This window comes from Geotrypetes seraphini, chromosome 8, assembly GCF_902459505.1.
Source record: "Geotrypetes seraphini chromosome 8, aGeoSer1.1, whole genome shotgun sequence".
Lineage (NCBI taxonomy): Eukaryota > Metazoa > Chordata > Amphibia > Gymnophiona > Dermophiidae > Geotrypetes > Geotrypetes seraphini.
In genome coordinates this window covers 100,573,728-100,594,433 of record NC_047091.1, presented here as the reverse complement: position 1 = coordinate 100,594,433, position 20,706 = coordinate 100,573,728, and the positions used below count along the sequence as shown (strand labels likewise).

At 41.6% G+C, this 20,706-nt stretch overlaps 1 protein-coding gene across 1 annotated transcript; it reads left to right on the top strand.

Annotated features, from left to right (window-relative positions):
• Positions 1 to 12,027: 12,027 nt before the first annotated feature.
• On the top strand, positions 12,028 to 14,604 carry JUND (JunD proto-oncogene, AP-1 transcription factor subunit). Its single transcript, XM_033956893.1, has one exon. It carries the CDS (start codon positions 12,621 to 12,623, stop codon positions 13,551 to 13,553), a length of 933 nt encoding a protein of 310 aa, XP_033812784.1. The 5' UTR covers positions 12,028 to 12,620; the 3' UTR covers positions 13,554 to 14,604.
• Positions 14,605 to 20,706: the final 6,102 nt, after the last annotated feature.

Here is a 20,706-nt window from a genome sequence, read left to right as displayed (position 1 = left end):
AATACACTAATGTCAGGTAATTTCAGCAAAGAACTCCTGATCCATTCAGTCACACCCAGTTGCTTCTATTGTATCTGTTCTGAGCGTGCATGAGTTCTCTCACAGTTTTGCCTGTTGACAGACTCTTCTAGTAGGTGATTCCAAGTATCAATTAATAAATCATTGGAAGGATATACAATCTGATATTGAACTAAGGTGAAAAGCAGGTTTAGTCCATATATTTCAGAATTGTAAGTGATTAGCGTGATAGAAGGTGTAAGTTGTTCATTGCCCTTTGAGTAGGGATACTTAAGATATTCTTTCACGGGATATTGAGCCCCCTTCCACTGAATGGAGAAACATGATCATCCCCATGTAACAAATGCTATGGCACAACACAAGAGATGGCTATTAGCACTCCACGACCTTCCTTCTATCAATGAAATGCTGTACCTTGAGTCTGATTGCTCTCTTGGATACTTTGTGCAATGGGGTAATAGATTAGACATGCAGGTCCCTTCCTGTTAAATTCAGGCATTTGATGGATCACAAATGTCTTCTCAATTATCTATTCAAGCAGTTTTCATAAAGTACATTGTTTTCTTGGGTGCTCATGGGTTTTGTAAACAAATCCCTATTTTAATGATTATGGGAGAATATTCTTTTCATCATACATACATGAGAAGTAGGAACGTGTAGGCCAAAAATTATCATTTCACTTAGTTTCCTGTTTTTTTATGAGATTTTTTTGTTTTGATTTTTTTTTTTTTTTTTTTTATATTTTGGACACAATATTGTCAATACTTTCCATAGCAGCAGCAAAGCTAAGGAATATGAGGTCTGTTCAAAAAGTTCTAGGACTGATTTTATAAAATTGTATTAAACAATTTTACAAGTTATTCTATTGGGTCTCCTTCAAAGTACTCCCCTTCCCTCCATATACACTTTTCCCAACATCGTTTCCACTTCTGAAAACAGTCATTAAATGTACCTTCAGGAATCACCAAAAGTTGCTGTATCGAATTTTGGGTTGCCCTCAATGGTGTCAAATCGCTTTCTGTTCAGTGTGGATTTAAGTTTAGGAAACAAGAAGTCAGCAGGTGCCAAGTCAGAAGAACAAGGTGGCTGGGGAAGAACTGTAATCAGTGGTGTACCAAGGGGGGGGGGGGGGCGGTCCACCCCAGACGCAAGCCATGAGGGGGGTGTTCCCGGCCTTGGAGTCATGGTCCGGGAACTTCCTTTCTCACGGCCTGGTCCCAAGACTCTGGGTAGTCCCCGTGGCCCAGCATGTTCCTAGCCTTTTCTCCTGTCCAATGGCCCTTTACCTTTTGTGAAGCTGAAAAAACTGCCAGCTTCAGCAGTAATTCAGCGACATCGCCCACGGCTCCCCTTCCTGCTTTCCGCGTCTGCCAATGACACAACTTCCTGTTTCCGCCCGGGTGGATTGCGGCAGAGGCAGACACGGAAAGCAGGAAGGGGAGCCGTGGGTGACGTAGCTGAATCACTGCCGAGGCCGGGAGTTTTTTCAGTTTCACGGAAGGTAAAGGGCCATCGGACAAGAGAGAAGGCTGGGAACATGCTGGGCCAAGGGGACTATCCAGAGCCTTGGCACCAGGCCATGAGAAGGGAAGTTCCCGGACCATGACTTCCAGGCCGGGAACACCCCCCTCATGGCTTGCACCTGGGGGAACATTACTAAAAATATTTTTTTTACATCGGGGGGGTGTCAAAAATGGTGGCAGGGGTGTCAAAAAACAATGGGCCCCGAGTGTCACATACCTAGGTACGCCACTGACTGTCATCGTGATTTGTGCAAAATTTGCAAATTTTGATGCATTCAAAACACCTTCCATGACTCCTGACATGTTCCCCATAGGCCACTTTCAACATTTCATAAGTTTCTATAGTGGTCTTACCCAATTTAAAATATAATTTCATGCTGTAGTGCTGCTTATTGAGGTCACACATGATGAAAAAGGTCCAGGCTCTTGTTCTGTCTCACCTAGATCAGTGGTCTCAAACTCAAACCCTTTGCAGGGCCACATGTTGGATTTGTAGGTACATGGAGGGCTGCAGAAAAAATAGTTATATAGTTTATAAATTTTTCCTTAATTGCTTCTGATAATTTCTGCTATACACAGTTGAAAGCAATGCAACATGCAGAAAGTGAAGTTTAGATAGTTTTTCACTTTCTGCATGTTGCACTGCTTTTAGCTGTGTATAGCTAAAATTATCAGAAGCAATTAAGGAACGATTTATAAACTATAAAGAGTTTTACCTCATGCAAATTTGTGATTTAGATTCTAATCTAAAGTATCAACTGCAAGAGACAAGATTTTGGTGTAGCCCTCTAGGCTTTTTTTTGTAGAGGGGAGAATCAATATCGAACTTATGCCTTAAATGTCCGGTGGTCACATCCGCAATCGTCTTCAACTCTCATCTCCTCCAGCACAGGACACAATTGCCATCTTACATCAAGCAGTCACCGGCAGAGAGGTGCCGAATTTCATGAGATTTCACGAAATTAGTACACATGCACAAGCTGCACTGCCTCCAATGGTTCTGGAACGTTGCCCGCCTCACTGCTGTAACCTCACGCAAGCGCTTTCCTGCGTCTCTATGCGATTGTCCTCTCCACTCCACCTCACAATCGCGTACAGATGCAGGAAAGCGCTTGCGTGGGGTTATAGCAGTGAGGTGGGCAACGTTCCAGAACTATGGTAACATACCGAGGGCCTCAAAATAGTACCTGGTTGGCCGCGAGTTTGAGACCACTGACCTAGACTATTGTAATAGTCTTTGTTCTTCTTTATTGGTTAAACTTCATTCTAAACTTCAGTTACTTCAAAATACGGTAGCTAAATTGTTTATTCAAAAAATTTTAAAAAAAGATTTGACAGTTACAACTCTGATTTAGCTTTTGGGCACAAGTCAACTTTATACTGGTCTGTCTGGTATATAAAATTTTTAAAGGAATATGCCCTGAATATTTGATTAGTATCTTTTCTTTTCTGAACAATTCTAGACCATCTAGGATTAATGAATTTTGCTTACTTTATTATCCCTCATTTGCTGGTGTTTGCTTTATGAAATTACTGGAAAATTCCGTCTGTTATCAGGCTATTCAACTTTGGTGCCCTTTACCAATTGAACTGGCGACATTGACTCCTTATTACTCCTTTTGAAAGCAATTCTGAAACATTTTTCACTATAATTCCTTGTTTCATTTATTTCCTCTGTTGCTGATTTATTTTTCAATTTGATTGTTATCTACTTTGAACCTTTATTGGGAGTTGAAGATAAAGACAACCCTCCCCCCAAAAAAAAAAATGTAGGAGAGTGCTGGTTGTTTGAGACTAAGGCCCTTTTTTACTAAGGTGCGCTAACCATTAGCGCGCACTAATCGCTAAAGCGTGCATGTTAGTCTATGGACGCGTTAGCAATTAGCGTGTGCTAATCAGTTAGCACACCTTAGTAAAACAGGGGGTTAGTCATTCACATTTCCCATGCCATTTCAAATGAATGCATATTCCTATAGGAATTACTTTTTTATGCCTCTGTAATGGACAGGAAAAACCCCTGCCTTTTCACAGGCCTTCTCATATATTTACGTAAACTCTCCTGAATCTGAATTTTGTTTCCTGGACAGGGTCCAGGATCTATCGAAACAGTTGCTATGGAAGTTAGTTTAGGGCACAAACATTAGTGGATCAGGCAAGAACAAACCTGTCAGACCTTTTTTGACTTAACAGCTGTTGCTGAAAGTTCACTGAACACGCACTTTAAGGCTCAAGAAAAACATATAACATATTTCCCCCACCTTTTAAAAAAAAACATACCTATTCTGCCTACAGGTGAAAGAGTTAGACATGCTAAATAACTGTAAGAGAAAAGTAAATGGCTGGTTTGGGGAGGCAGATTCCAGCTTAATAGTTAGCATAGTTGCACAAGATTCAGGGGAAGACCTGGGCTGGGCTACCCTCATGGCACCATAATTTCCAGTCAATACAAGGGAGCAGAGTTTCAGGTTTTGGTCCTCCAGGCCCTTCTACCATCTGGTCCTGAGCAGGCGAAGATCAAGAGTCTGCCTTCATGCTCTCCCCTTTGATCAATTTCCATTCTGACCTCAAAGCAGGTCAATATGGAGGCAATTTTTCAAATGTCTGCAGGTAGTTGCAAAGCCTGTAGATACTATTCCTCACAGACAGTATCAGTTCTCAAAAGGGACAGTAGATGAATATTTTTCCTTTGAAATTGGCTTAGGGAAAACAGTACCCATAGAAATTTGCACCTGTTCTTTCAGTGGGTATTTTTCTTCTACCAAATAATGTATTTAGGTTTGAAAATGAGAAACCATGTCCCTACACCTGCCCCGGGGAACACTTCCACAATGATGTACACACAAGTATATACATTGAAAAACATTTAGCTTTTGAGAGGGTGGGTACACCTGTGATAGGTTTTTTTTATATCTCCTCAGAACAAGAAAGTCCATCAGTTCTTCTCCAGATTGTGGAGAGGATCTACTCTATATATCGCCTTCAAGTCTGCTCTTAGCAAAGACTTTTCTACAAACACAAGCAGGACTGGGAAGTTGACCAAGGCAAGTTTGCTTTCCACTCCTTCAAGAATTATCTGTAAGGAGTCCAGTTAAACAGAGGAATTCTTGAATGCTGATCATGCATAGTGCAAACTCTTGCATCCCAAGATCAGAATCCCTCTCCCTTATGTCCTGGATGTAAGTGAGGGGCTAATGTAATAAACCATGCATGAGAACTCTGCAATGAATGTTTCAATCAGTCACTGAACTGAAAATCACTTTTCGTACCTTTGTTGTCTGGTGATTTTATTTTTCTACTCATCTTTTTCCACTCTCTGGTTGCACTTCCTTCTGTCTGTTCTCTTAACTCTGTTTTCAAGGCCTTCTTATCCATTTGCTGTTTTCTTTCCTTCACTTTCTGCCCTACATCCATTTTTGGCATTAACTTTTAATATTCAACTTTCTTCCATTTTTCTGTTTCCTCCTCAGATCTATCTACTTTCCCATGTCTTCCCTTCCCATCTATCCATGTATACTATCTCCTCCCTCTTCTCCCCTATTCCCATATATCCATAAACATCATTTCTTCCATCTCTCTTCCCTTCCCCACCCCTCCCATCCCTGTGCACCATGTCCTCCCTCTCTCTCTTCTTCCATCCCTATGAACCATCTCCTTCTTCTCATTCCCTCTCCCATGGTCTGACATCTATTTTCTCCTTTCCCCCTCCTATGGTCTGGGATCTTTATTCTCTCCTTCCCACAGTCTGGCATCTCTCTCCCCTACTTCCTTTCCCTCCTCCCCCCTTTGTGGTCTGGCATCTGTCCATCTTTCCCTTTCCCTCCCTCTGCTTTAGTCTGGAATCCCTCCCACTTCCCTTTCCCCGGTCTGACATCTTTCTCTTCTCCTCCCCCCCCCATCCAGTCATCTGACATCTCTCTCCTTCCTTTCCCCTCCCCCCTTCCTGTGATCTGGAATCTTTATTTGCCCTTTCCCTTCCCTGGAGGTCTGGCATCTTTCCTTCCCTTTTCACCCCATCCCCGTGGTCCAGCATCTCTCTTACCCGCCCCATGATTCCCCCACCCCCATCCGAGATCTGGTGGCTACTCACCAGGCTGTAACTCTTCAGGCTGCCAGCTGCGTGACTGAAGTAAACACGCTACCTTTGGTGACCTGGAAGCTTTCTTTCTGCTTCTGCTTTCCGCCTATGCAGGGACAGGAAACAGTAGCAGAGGAGGAGCTTCTGGGTCACTGAAGGCAGCATGTTTTGTTCAGACACGCTGCTGATGGCCCAAAGAATTACAGCAGTGCCGGGTGAGCAAACACCAGGTCTCATTGTTTTGGATGGGGGGGGGGAAGGACTCCAGATAGGTACGCAAGTTGCTATAGGGTTATTAGAAGTCTAGTTTCCCCGGACAAAAATAAAATAAAAAAGCTGCCTGGACTCCTGACAGAGTATTCAAAAAGAGAGCATATCTGGGGAAACCTGGACATCTGGTAAACCTAACCTTAACTACATTGTGTGCTAATTACAGGCTGATCAAATTTCGGTTTCAGTTTTTGCCTTGGCACCAAAATAAGCCTGAAATGCACATTCAGCCAAAAATGCCAATGCATTTTCAGTTGAAACTAAAACTTTCTGTGCTATGAACCATGGGTGATCGCCCCCATCCCTAGGGTTACTATATGGCTCCAGAAAAAAGAGGATGGATTGAGACATCCGGGTTTTACTTTCATTGCTTTCAATGGAAGTAAAACCCAGATGTCTCAATCTGTCCCCCCGAACTGAAGGAGCTGATACGTCCTCTATATCTGTGGTACAAAAGGGGGATGGTGCAAAGGGCGAGGGAACATTCCCCTCTATTCCCTCCCCCAAATCAGGAAGGATGAAAAGATTCAGGAATATAGGCTAAGGATGGGTTTCTGACTAGCTCCAAGTCATAAAGGGCCAGGTAATCCTGATTTTACTCCCTGGCATACATGAATGCACTTGCACCCCTGCATGATTCCAGAAATTGTAGTAATCCCCAACCAGAGATGACAGATTTCAAGGAGTAACCTAATTGGAGTTCCTGTACCATATGGCTCCAGAAAAAGGAGGATGGATTGAGACATCCAGATTTTACTTCCATTGCTTTCAGTGGAAGTAAAACCCGGATGTCTCAATCCGTCTTCCTTTTTCTGGAGCTATATGGTAGCCTTATGTTCATTTGACCTTGGAACAAATTAGGCATCCTAGGTCAGGATTTCCCAAAACTGGCTTAATGACCCTCACAGCTAATAAAGTTACATAAGGATATCCACAATGAATGTTCACTTCTGGTTTACCCTCCTGAAATAAATATGCCCAGGAGGGGAATGCCTTTTTTATTTTAAAGCTTCTATTAATATGTTTGTTACAATGGAGTGGGAAAAAAGGGAATTAAAGAAGTGGGATAAACACAGGATCCTTAAATAGCAAGAACAATGAAGCCAATCATGGGGCTCTTTTCCCTGGAAAAGCGGAGACTTAGAGGGGACATGATAGAGACTTAAAAGATCATGAAGGGCATAGAGAAAGTGGAGAGGGACAGATTCTTCAAACTTTCAGAAACTACGAGATGGCATACGGAAAATTTAAGAGGGGACAGATTCAGAACTAATGCTAGGAAGTTCTTCTTCACCCAAAGGGTGGTGGATGCCTGGAATGTGCTTCCAGAGAGTGTGATAGGACAAGGTACGGTATCGGGGTTCAAGAAGGGATTGGATGAATTCCTGAAGATAAAAGGGATAAAAGGGTATAGATAGAGGATCACGATACAGGTCCTGGACCTGATGGGCCGCCGCATGAGCAGACTGCTGGGCAAGATGGACCTCTGGTCTGACCCAGCAGAGGCACTGCTTATGTTCTTATAGGGTGCCTCAAGTCAAAACACTTTCAGGAAAAATAATAGTAGTAGTAAATGGAGAGTAACTGTCAAAGGGATATAGCCTGCAGTAGAGGAAAAGCCTAATGGTTAAATCAACAGGTGGGAAACTAGGGTTTATGTCCCATTGACATTTCTTGTGGCCTTGGCCAAATCACTTCACCCTTTAATGCCTGAGGAACAAACTCCCCTACCTGAATATAAATTAGGGTTACCACATGGCTCCAGAAAAAGGAGGATGGATTGAGACAGCTGGGTTTTACTTCCATTGAAAGCAATGTTTCAATCAGTGGCATAGCGAGGGTGAGAGGCACCTCTCCTGCCCCTCCACATGCTTCTTCCCCACCCCTTCTGCTGCACGTGCGCCGCTTCCCTTCCCCCATACTTCTGAAACGTTCCTGGTGGAAGCAGCAACCCTTAAGTTGCTGTCTTGCCAGCGATGGCTCTTCCTCCAACATCACTTCCTAGGCGCGAGTCCAGAAAGTGACGTCAAAGGAAGAGCCAATGCTGGCGCAACAGCAACTTGGGAGTTGCTGCTCGCGCCAGGAACGTTACAGAGGTACGAGGGAAGGGAAACGATGTGCAGAAGTGGGGTTGTGGAGAGGAGGATAGGTGCCTGTGCCCTCACCAAGACAGCACCCGGGAGGACCCCCCCCCCCAATCTTGCTAGTTATAATACCGCTCTACAGAGCCATGGTCAAACCGCACCTGGAATACTGCGTCCAGCATTGGTCTCCATACCTAAAGGATATAAAACTGCTAGAGAGGGTGCAGAGACGAGCAACGAAGCTAGTGAAAGGTATGGAGAACCTGGACTACGAGGAACGACTTAGGAGACTGGGGTTGTTCTCCCTTGAGAAGAGGAGACTGCGAGGAGATCTGATCGAGACTTTCAAAATACTGAAAGGATTCGACAAAATAGAGCAGGGAAAGCAGTTATTTACAATGTCCGATGTGACACGGACAAGAGGACATAAACTGAAGCTGAGGAGGGACAGGCCCAGGACAAATATCAGAAAGTTCTGTTTCACGCAGCGAGTGGTAGACACCTGGAATGCTCTCCCAGAGGAAGTAATTGCAGAATCCACCGTTCTAGGATTTAAAGGTAAACTAGATGCACATCTCCTTAAGAGTAAATATTAAGTCACCTCCTTCACATTAGTCTAAATCCGAAGTTGTTCTATCTAACTGATCAATGTATATAGCATTTCTTTAGGGCTTCAGACATGCCAATCGTTGTTCGCTGATACTCTCGCGATACAACCAAAATTTTTTATATATTTGGCTATGGCTGTGGCTTCTTCATTTGCCCATTAATTCTATAGATATTTTTTGTATTTATTTATTTTAAATATTTTTTAACTTTTTGTTCTTTTAAATATATAAAGTGCTTCTCATAAATACTTATAAAAAAGTTAACTTAGCTTTATAAATTCTCCTTAATAGGATCGGGTCGGGGCTTGTCACATCGACATGTTTCGCCTTAACGGCTTTTTCAAGATATCAACCCCTATAAAAATGAAAGAAGACATTACCACACATCCTATATTTGATATTTAATCTCCCTTAAGGGGATCATACAGTAAAAACCTAAGAAGATATGGAACAACTTGCAGAAGTGCCCATACTTGCCTCTTTGGACATTACATCACTCTATACCATGATCCCGCAACAAGCAGCGTTAGATATTATAAAAGAAGTGCTGGAGAAACGTATAGGGGAACCTAGAATAAAATCAGAATTTTTGATGGAATTAGCAAAACTGGTTATAACAGCAAATTATTTTTGGTTCGATGGAAGATATTATCATCAAATACAGGGTGTGGCGATGGGGGCAACGCTGGCCCCCTCGGTAGCCACCCTGTATTTAGCAAGTATGGAGGAAAATACTATTTATTTTATGTGGAATTTTGAAAAGGTGGGGATGTGGAGACGTTTTTTGGACGACGTATTTATCGTCTGGAGAGATTCTGAAGAAGCGCTATTAGGCTTTATAAGAGAACTGAATGCCTTGAATCAATATATAAAATTTACAGCAGATTATAGTCAAGGTAAAGTCAACTTCCTGGATCTTACAATAAGATTTGAACAGGGAAGGTTCATCACAACATTGTTCCGAAAACCTGTGGCGAGAAACACACTATTGAAATTTCACAGTCACCACCCGTATAAATTGAAGTACAACTTGCCGGTAGGGCAATTTCTCAGATTGCGCCGTCTATGCTCAGAAGATCAGGATTTCATATCCCAGTCTAGACAACTAGAAAAGCGAATAAAAATGAGAGGATACCCAAATAGAGCTATTCGAAAAGCGTTTTTGAGGGCAAAATACGCTAATCGGGAGTTACTACTACAACCGTCATCTACTACTAAGGATGAGGGGAAGAATCCTGAAGAAATTCATACTAGAATGACATGTGTTTTGCCTTTCTATGTGGAGTCGAAATATATAGTAGATAGTATGAGAAAGTACTGGCACATTTTACAAACAATCCCCAATGTTTTTGAGGAATTTCCCACTATCACTTACCAACGGGGGAAGAATATAGGAGAACATTTAGCAAGATATCGCTACAGTACAGAAGAGAGTGAAGTACAACCTATACAGGGACATCAGAAATGTCAGAAGTGCCAATGGTGCAGTTGCACAATTGAAGGAATTGACTGGCAGCCTCCTTATAGAGAAATTAATATTACAGCTAATACGACAACTACATGCAAAACTCATAATGTAGTTTATGTCATAATATGCCCCTGTAAGTTGATGTACGTGGGTAGAACAAGTCGCCAGATAAACATCAGATTAAATGAGCATAAATCTAGGATCATTAATAAAATAATGGAAGCTCCTCTAGTCGAACATTGGGAATCCCTGGGACATGAGAGCACGGACATACAATGGCGCATCATATCTCATATAAAAGAAGGGTGAGAGGGTGGAAACTATAAGCGCAGGCTAAATTGGTTAGAACAAAAATGGATCTTCAAATTAAACACGGTGATGCCGGGAGGTTTAAACCAAGAAATAGAGTGGACTTCGTTAATATAATGAGGCGTCCCCTGATTCGCTAGTTGAGAGATGAGGTCACCAAATAGGGGTGGTACTTAAATGGAGAAAAAAGACGCCGCGGCCATCTTTGATAGATCAAAAAGTAGCAGATATCGGGATGGTCTGATGATAAAAAACAAAGGGTGTGCATATGGTTAGTAGGTTTTTACTGTATGATCCCCTTAAGGGAGATTAAATATCAAATATAGGATGTGTGGTAATGTCTTCTTTCATTTTTATAGGGGTTGATATCTTGAAAAAGCCGTTAAGGCAAAACATGTCGATGTGACAAGCCCCGACCCGATCCTATTAAGGAGAATTTATAAAGCTAAGTTAACTTTTTTATAAGTATTTATGAGAAGCACTTTATATATTTAAAAGAACAAAAAGTTAAAAAATATTTAAAATAAATAAATACAAAAAATATCTATAGAATTAATGGGCAAATGAAGAAGCCACAGCCATAGCCAAATATATAAAAAATTTTGGTTGTATCGTGAGAGTATCAGCGAGCAACGATTGGCATGTCTGAAGCCCTAAAGAAATGCTATATACATTGGTCAGTTAGATAGAACATCTCCGTAGTGGCATAGAGTTATACGGGTAAGAGTAAATTAGATGCACATCTCCCTTGAAAAGCATACGGTGATATAGGGACTAAAACTAGGCCAGAGTACACCTGGTGGGGCCTCCGCGTGTGCGGATCACCGGACTTGATGGACACAGGGTCTGATCGGAGATGGCAATTCTTATGTTCTTATGTATGTTCTTATGTCCTCCTTTTTCTGGAGTTATATGGTAACTCTAAATGCACAGACAAATCCAATCTTACAGTTTATAGTTCTGATTTCCAATGATCTCCAGTCTGATTTTCAGGATATCCGCAAGAAATACGCATTAGATAGATTTGTATACACTACTACAAATAAATTGCACTAGTTTGGTAGCGATTGTCTTAAGAGAAAGTCCACAGGAAAAGAATCAGAACTACACGTCCCAGTGTGCAATGGGACACAACCAGCACTGGATCAATTTGCCCTGTTCACCTGGGGATGAGTGTTCTGTCTCAGAAATGCTCTATACTTCTGCTTTGGTGGAGGAGAAGGGAGCCAGACAGAGGCTGCGCTTAAAAAAAAAAAAAAAAGAGAGAGAGAGAGAGAGAGAAAGAAAAATAAAAGAACTTCAGGCACTCCCTGCAGCGCTAAAAATAACTAGTGACGCGCCATGAGCCGATGGTCCCTCGCGCGTGTATCAAAACACCACGTGACAAGCCTCCACCCCCCCCCTCCTCCTCCTCCTCCTCCTCCTCCGGCGATGACATCAACCCACAGTGCCTCGCGCTGTTTGCTAGTTTACCGACCCGCCGTTGCCTTAGCTACTGCGGTGCTGCTGGTGCTTGAGGGGACCAAGGAAAGAAGGAAGAAGTGGGTGGGAACTACCTCCCTCTCCGCCCCTTTTCCTTATGTAAAACGCGGACCGAACGTCATCCTTGGCCAATCGAAGAGGCGCGAGGTGACGTTATGGGGGAGCGGGATGGTAGAAAAAGGCGGGTCCGGGCCGGGGCGGCAGCCAGAAGGGCTTTGTGAGCGCGCAAGGAAGGGAGGACGGGAAGTAGCGGCCATTTGCCCGCCAAGGTGGGGAAAACTAGTCAGAGAGGAAGCTTTCTCTCCCTGCTCCGGCGTTTACTGACATCCGCCCCATTACAACAACAACAAAGCTTCAACGAAAAAAAAAAGAAGAAAACCTTCTGAAATATCGTTCGTGGAAAATATTTTATTTAAGGACATCCTTGCGAGCCAGGTCGTTCGAGGAAGAAAACAAAAGGAATTGTATTTACGGATTTTGCTTTCCTTGAAATATTTTGTGAGTGTGAAACAATTATCCTTGGACTTTTTAAAAAAGACTTTCTAAACAAAGAGTGAGTTGGAGCTGAATCTTTTGATTGGGAAGAGCACTGAGCCCTTGTTTCTTCATCTCTGACTTTGTGGCCAGACTGTCCCACTGACATTTGCCCTGTGGCATTCTATCTCTTTGGCATTTGGGGATCTTTCTTCTGGCAGTAACTACCATCTGGCACATTGCCTGCCTGCTGCTGGAGGCCTGGAGGCAGCAGTGGGTTTTTTTTTGCATGGTGAGGCCCAGGATAGGATGGAAACACCCTTCTACCATGATGATGTGTTGAACCTCTATTTGGGTCCGACGTCTACCAGCTCTGCATTAGGAAACCACAGTGAATCCCACGCGCACCTATTCAACAGCACCATGATGAAGAAAGAGCTGACTCTGAACCTCAGTGATCAAGTGGTGGCCACACTCAAGTCTCGGGGAGCTGATGGAGATGGGCTGCTGACTTCCCCTGATCTGGGGCTGCTGAAACTTGCATCACCTGAGTTGGAGCGTCTCATTATCCAGTCAAATGGTATGGTCACCACCACACCAACCAGTAGTCAGTTCCTTTACCCTAAGGGGCCCAATGAGGAGCAGGAGTTTGCTGAAGGCTTTGTCAAAGCCTTGGAGGACCTGCATAAGCAGAACCAGTTGACTGGAGCTGTCTGTCCACAGGACCTGAGCACTATGCCCTCAGTCACTTTGCAAGTGCCACCACCTCAGGATGCCCCCATTTATGCTAATCTCAGCAACTACTCCAGCGGTGTGCTGGGGGGCACCACAGTGAATTACAGCACAGACACAGTGCCTTACCCTCCTCCTCCACCAACCAGCATAGGTGGGCAGCCACCGCACCGCCTGCAGTCCCTGAAGGATGAGCCACAGATTGTGCCTGAGGTACCCAGCTTTGGAGATAGTCCTCCACTGTCACCCATTGATATGGACACACAGGAGCGTATTAAAGCTGAGAGAAAGAGGCTGAGGAATAGGATAGCAGCCTCCAAGTGTCGGAAGAGAAAGTTGGAGCGCATCTCCAGACTGGAAGAGAAGGTTAAGAGCCTGAAGAGCCAGAACACTGAGCTGGCATCCACAGCCAACCTGCTGAGGGAGCAGGTGGCACAGCTCAAGCAGAAAGTCATGAGCCATGTCAACAGTGGCTGCCAGCTCTTGCCACACCAAGTTCAGGCATATTGAAGAAGACTTTGCAAACATGTACGTTTGGAAAAGAAATCTGTTATGGTGATGAGCTTGCCCCTTCTATATCCCGTTCCTCCTTGAATGCAGCCTTTCTTTTTGTTCTTTTTTATGTTTTTAATTTGCATTAAAGATACTGAGAACCAAAGTTGTTTTCTGGCAAGAGATAAAAGCTGCTGTAGGTGGTTGTGGTGATTTTCTTTATTCCATCTTGCAGATCATGAGGAAAAACCCTGCTTTTAAAGAGGAAGTTGGGGGAGATTGTCTTCCCCCCCTTCTAGAGGACTTGATGGAAGACATGGTTTCAGGTAAAACTTCTGCTGATTTTTCTCAAAGAGAATGTTTTAAGGCAGAAAAGCAAAATAAGGGGAACGAAAAGGGGCAAGATGTCTCTTTAGTAGGTGGCAAAGCTCAAAACAGAGAGGACAAGTATGGTGAAGACCTACACAATGATGGAAAGCATTGAAGATGAATCCAATGCCTTAAGTATTACTCTTTACAGACTTATAATTATATTAACGAAGGACTTTTCCTCTCACCCATCCCCCAACCTGATTTTTACTCTAAAGCATATTTGAAAAGAGCATTTCAAAGTGTTGATAATGTTTGTATGTTGGGGAGGGGGGACAAACATGTATCTGACCTGTTAAAGAACTCTTTAAGTCTGCCGCATGTTTGTGACAAACTTGGTTAGACTACTGGTGTCCTACCAAGTGCATGAAATTCCGATTGTATACTGCCTTAAATGTTTACAAAGCTCTTAACAGACAAAAAACATTTGGAATTAAGAAGTGTTTTAATTAATACAGGCTTCGACGGTCATGTACTTGTGTCATGTTTGCACAACATGCGTGCGTTTCTTTTTGTAAAATAATGTAAATGTGATATTTTACAGAACTTCAAACTAAAGTTTTTGTTCTGAAGTGTTCTATTTGCTATATTTATGTTATACTGGGAGCAAATGATTTGAACTGTTTGTTATACTACACATTCCAGTATACTGTATAATACTAAAATGATCTTCTGTACAATAAAGTATTGTTACATGAAATATATTTTTCTGGTGGTTTTTCCCACAGGACCTTGGGAGCTAAGGAAATTACATAGTGCTAACATGCAGTTATTTGTGAGCTAAAAGATATTTAATAGTGGAGTGCCACCTAGTGCTATCAGAAGAATTTGTATTATTGCAAGATGGCGATTACAAGAATTTAGCTAGCACTCATTCTTGGAAGCTAGATCCTTTGTCTATGGAAGTATTTTCTTGTACTTTTGGAAATTAAATATAAGCAAGATTAACTAAAGTCCTATATGTCTGTGCCATGTAATAAGTCACTCTTACACTTACTACATGGAGTATCTATCAATGTGATGCTTTCATTACTGTGCAGCTGAGATTTCCCTAAAGCTGTAAGAATGTCTACCATATGAGCTATTGCTGATTGTTGAAGTGAAATAAAAGCAACAGCTTTATAAATATATATGCTTTTTTTTTCCTCCAGAGGAGTGAAGATATTGCAGACTAAAATTCTATCAATGTTATTAGTAAGAAATTGCCAGTGAGGAGGGTCTGGCTTATTTCTCCCTTTTCATGCAGAAACCACTTATTTGATATCTAAAGAAAGAGTATTCTGAAATTCTCATAGTGCAAGACTTAAGAAAAACAAAGCTGCTTGTTTCCTCGTGCAATTCAGAGCAGAGTGTAGATAAAACAAGATTTTTTTATATGACAAGAAGAATTTTTAAAAATTATTTTTAATATTTTCTTGAAATTTTTTAAAACGAACCTATCTGAAAGATATCATCATGAGTTTTAATCATAGCTTCTAATCACATTTCAGTTGGTGGAGATCAGTCCTTATGATAGTATACATAGAGACAGAAGAAAAAGACCATGCATGCTATCCAATATGCCCATCCAAAGTTCTACAATCCATTCCTCTCTCTTGCACCTTTTCTGTTATTGTCCCATACTTTTTAAAATGCAGATACAGTCGCACGCCATCAAACCCTTTCTTCTTTTTCTAGAAATGCAAAGACAAAGAAGATTGAGGATTTGGGGTTATGGAGTATATCTGGGCAAAAAGGAGTTATTTGGATATAAATCCAAAGGTATGGGAGAGGAATAGAAAGTGAAACAAAAAGTGAACAGAATGTATTCTGGCAATCATGAGGAACATATATTTAATTCCATTGGCTTTTGAGGTCTAGTAAAGAACCTATGGCTGCAGAGACCTTATTTGGGAGTATGACATTCCTGTACAAGAATTACTTGTATCCAAAACCTGCAACAAGGAAGTACAAGGGCTGGCTACCCATCATGAACATTGTTCCCCAGAAGTGAGCATTTGTGAACATGCAAAATGTTCAGGTCTGTAAGTATTCTTATACTGTTTTTTTAAGGACTGCCCTGGCTCTAACTTTTGAGTGGGCTTCTGAAATTATAACTTAAACTCTCATATTAGAATACAAATATAGAAGTCAAAATTCAAAAGCTTTGTCAGATATTGTCTTTATGAAATTCAAAACTCTGCCTTGTACTGGCAGACTGGATGAGCCATCATGTTCCTATTTTATTTATTATTTTAGATGTATTAACTGCTTTTCATGAAGAAATTCACCCAAAGTGGTTTACAATTCACTGAACAGTAATTGGGTACTCATAAACATTTTCCTTACCTGTCCCTGCAGGCTTTTGATCTAACTGTGGTACCTGGGGCAGTGGAGTATTAAGTGACTTGCCCAGAGTCACAAGGAGTAGGCTGGGATTGAAAGCGCAACCTCAGGGTTCTGAGGCAGTAGCTCTAACCATAGGCCACCTCTTCCACTCCTGACTAGATAAGTCTCTTGAATTCCAGATAACTTTAACCAGGTGGATGATACCAGTTTCATAGTTGTTATGTTATGGTATTATCATGTGTAATGCAGATAAAATAAAACAACAGATTACTCCTTTTACAATTTCACTTGTTTGAGAGATACTTTTGGCATTTAACTGTATATCTGATGTTAATTACGGTAATCTTCCTGTTTGCATTCATTTTCAAAAGTATTCAGGACAGCAGGTATATATTGGTAAAATACCCGCCTTTGAAGAGTTAAAGGTCAAACATTCCTATTCTGGAACATTAACTAATAGGTTACATAGGCACTAGCAACCACAGGAGATATAATTGTTCATGCTGAAAGTCTTTTGAGCTGAAGCAATGCTAATTATCTGATAATTCTCACTATCAACTGCATTTTCATTATTAAACACACAAAAAAGTTGTTTTTATCTTGTTTTACAAACTTCTATACTGCATTTACAGACCAAAGTTTCCTCAATGTACATTAGTTTACATTACAAAAATATAATATTCCTCAATAATTGAAAGACCAATTGTAATAAAAACGAAATATAATCACTGAACAAATATAACATTACCAACATATCTGCATACCTTCATAACCTTGGCTGCAATGGTGCGCCCGCATCTGGAGTACTGTGTCCAGTACTGGTCGCCGTACCTGAGGAAGGACATGGCAGTGCTTGAGGGAGTCCAGAGAAGAGCAACTAAGCTGATAAAGGGTATGGAGAACCTCTCATATACTGACAGACTGAAAAAGCTAGGGCTGTTCTTCCTGGAGAAGCGTAGACTTAGAGGAGACATGATAGAAACCTTCAAGATCCTGAAGGGCATAGAAAAGGTAGACAGATTTTTCAAATTATGGGGAACCACAAGTACAAGGGGGCACTCGGAGAAATTGAAAGGGGACAGGTTTAGGACAAACACTAGGAAGTTCTTTTTTACCCAGAGGGTGGTGGATACATGGAACGCGCTTCTGGAGGCTGTGATAGGCAGGAGCACGTTACAGAGCTTCAAAGAAGGTTTGGATAGGTTCCTAGAGGACAAAGGGATTGATGGGTACAGATAGAAGTAGAGGTAGGTTATAGGGATAGGAGTCAGGGACCACTGCTCAGGCAATAGACCTGATGGGCCGCCACGGGAGCAGACCGCTGGGCGAGATGGACCTCTGGTCTGACTCAGCGGAGGCAACTTCTTATGTTCTTACACTAGTCTACCACTCCATAGAGATTAATCATGTGGGAAAAATCAGGTTTTCCTGTCATTACAATCGCATTCATTTTTATGAATCAATAATATGCCCCAAACAGGAGTTCAATGTGATTTAAAGTAATTAAAAGAAACTGGTAATAAATAGGAATTACAGAAAATTACACATATAACATAAAAATCATAAAACTACACATGAAATCCTTAAATCAATTAAGTTTCTATTACGGTACATATCTTTCAAATAGATACATTTTAAAAGCTTTTTTAAAAATCTTGTAAGAAGGAATATCTCTCATTTACATAGGCATTTTGCTGCCAAATATAAGAAACTCACAGAATGTAATGTTTATTTCTAACTCTTTGAGGACTTAGGAATCTCGGTCTCATAATTTACCCACCAATCTTTGTTTATTATAATATGGAACATGCTGTAACTGGTTTACACTTGAACTTCTTTTGGCATATTATTCCACTATGCTGGTCTGGATTTTCTAGTCCTTTCACCACTGGAACTTAAATTTAAAAAAATATTCATTAGATCTAAGGGGCCATTTTAGAAGATAATTATTTTATTTTTTCAGCCAGATAAACTGGTTTCCCTTTTCTTAAAGCCCTAGTTGTCTACACAGTTATTTTGAATTTAATATGGGCTGAGACTAGCAACCAATGCAATGCTTTAAATTTAAGGGTGATTTCTTTTTGTGTGTAACCAGCCTAGAATTATCTTTGCAGTAGTATTTCAGACTACCACTTTTGCAGCATTCCAGATGGCATGTCAGCAGGGTGAGAGTCACTACCTTCAAAGTTTTTTGATCTGAAGAAGGATGCGGTCCTCAGAATAATCTCAGTTTTTATACTTTATATACTGTATTAGCAGCAAGAAAAAGTAGGTTTTGCTCTTAGCCCATGCTTCTGACAAACTGTGACTGACTTATTAATATTCATGATCTACCGTAATCACAAATAGTGCCTTGGTAGGTAGCAAGTCAAGGGCCTATTACCCACCAGGAATTGACTGTGGCAGATGCTTGCTATTACCTTAAATTGGGTCTACAAAAAATATTACAATATTGTTTTGATTCCCTTTAGCACAATCCACAAGCACCGCTGAGAGGGTGTGCAACACCAGCAGTGAGCCCGAAGTCAGAGGCAAAAGACCAGGGTTCCTCAACAAAACAGGGGTGTCCAAAGTCACACAAAATGGAACCAAGATTTGGAGCCAGGGGATAAAATTGTTCAATGCTTTATTAATGGTAATGAAATACATACTGGAGCCTAGACCCTACACGGGCCGTGTTTCGGTAAAAAATTGCCTTCCTCAGGGGTCATATGTTCGTGTGAAGATAAGGTCCTGCAAGAAATAAAGATGATTGTCAACGCCAAGCCGAGGAAAAAGTCATAGGAATTCTATCTTGTTCCAGGATGCCTTTGGACAATAACTGTTCTCTTAAGGACAAAACTCTTAAATTTTATTACTTTTTACCCTAACTTGTATTTTCCTTTTTTGTTTCACTTTTCTTTTACGATTGTAGTTCTTCCCCTTCTCTCCTATTGTTTCAAGTTGGTCCATTTGTCTAATTACATGTTTTATTAAGACACTTAGGTTTTAGCTAGTATCCATGATTTTTAATCTGTTTTAATGTAAATTTGTATTGTACACCGCTTAGAAATCTGATTAAGTGGTTTAAATTAAAAAAAAATAAACTTGAAACTATTACTGCGTCGCATTCTTGCCCGAAATGCAATCAGGCTCACGCATCTTTGAGTCACATGTTTTGGGCCTGCCCCGCAATCCAACAGTTTTGGAGACATCTTGGCCTATATACCACATCGCTTTGGGGAAGGCGATGGCTTCTGCAACCGAGGGCGTTATTTGGATTTTATAATATAGCCTCGCCCAAACCCAGGGGAATGTCAGCATTTATCTCCAGAGCCCTTTTGATGGGAAAAAAAGCCATCCTCACCAACTGGCTCTCCCGTGATCCCCCGTCATATGCACAGTGGAGATCCCTAATGATAGTGCACGCAACACTGGAGAGACGCATGGTGGGAGACTTGACTCTTGGCCCGGGTCGCAAATTTTGTCAGGTGTGGGAGCACTTCTGGCAGGACCTCACACCGCGTGCTCGCAGTAGACTTTTGAATCTTTAAGATTTTATTCCCACTCTCAGCTGTTGGACTGGCCATGGATTCTTGGGGAGGGGAGGGGGGGAAGGGAGGGGAACTGATTATATTGTTGAGAATGGTACTACTGTTTGTATTTGCTTCTTACTGCTGGAATAATAAAAATCATTTAAACATAAATAAACTTGAAACTTGATATCCCCTGGCTCCAAGTCTTGGTTCCATTTTGTGTGACTTTGATTCACTTTAAACATTAGTAGAATTCTTGAGATGCCAGGAATCATTGACCAGCAGAGGCGGTAGTATTGTGAGCAGTGACAGAATTCACATTCCCCCTCCTTTACTAATGGGTAGCGTGGGTTTTAGCGTCGGCAGCGGCGGTAACTGCTCCGACGCTCATAGAATTCCTATGAGTGTCGGAGCAGTTACCGCTGCTGCCGTCGCTAAAACCAATGCTACGCATTAGTAAAGGAGGGGAATTATGTGGTGTAGATCAGCGGTTCTTAAACATGTCCTGGAGGACCCCCCCCCCCCAGACAGGTTTAAGAACCGCTTATGTAAATAATGGGGTGGGGCAGCAAGGACAGGTGAACAGAGGTTATGTGGGATCTGTTGTGGGCAAAATAGGTGGGACGTACACTCTTGATCTTTTGATAATTAGTATGTTGCTATAATGTGCCTTATTTTCAAGATCCTCATAAATGGGGCAGTAGATTTCTGAAATCAGCTGATAACAAGGCAGGCATGCCATTCCTGTGAAGTTATGGTTTCTAAGAAGGATAAAGGCCACAGGAGTGACAATTTGAGTGGATGATAAAATATACCAGAACCTTAAGATACCAGGCAATAATGTATTAATTGGGTGGGTGTGTGTTGCTAGTTACAGAATTTGCTGAGAGACCCCTAGAGGTGAAATGAAATACAGCGTTAAAAATATCTCAAGATGAGGTCATTGATCTAAGACAGCT

Bases quoted from the DNA above. Each gene is read 5' to 3' on its own strand.
- JUND (XM_033956893.1), top strand. From the start codon at position 12,621: ATGGAAACACCCTTCTACCATGATGATGTGTTGAACCTCTATTTGGGT.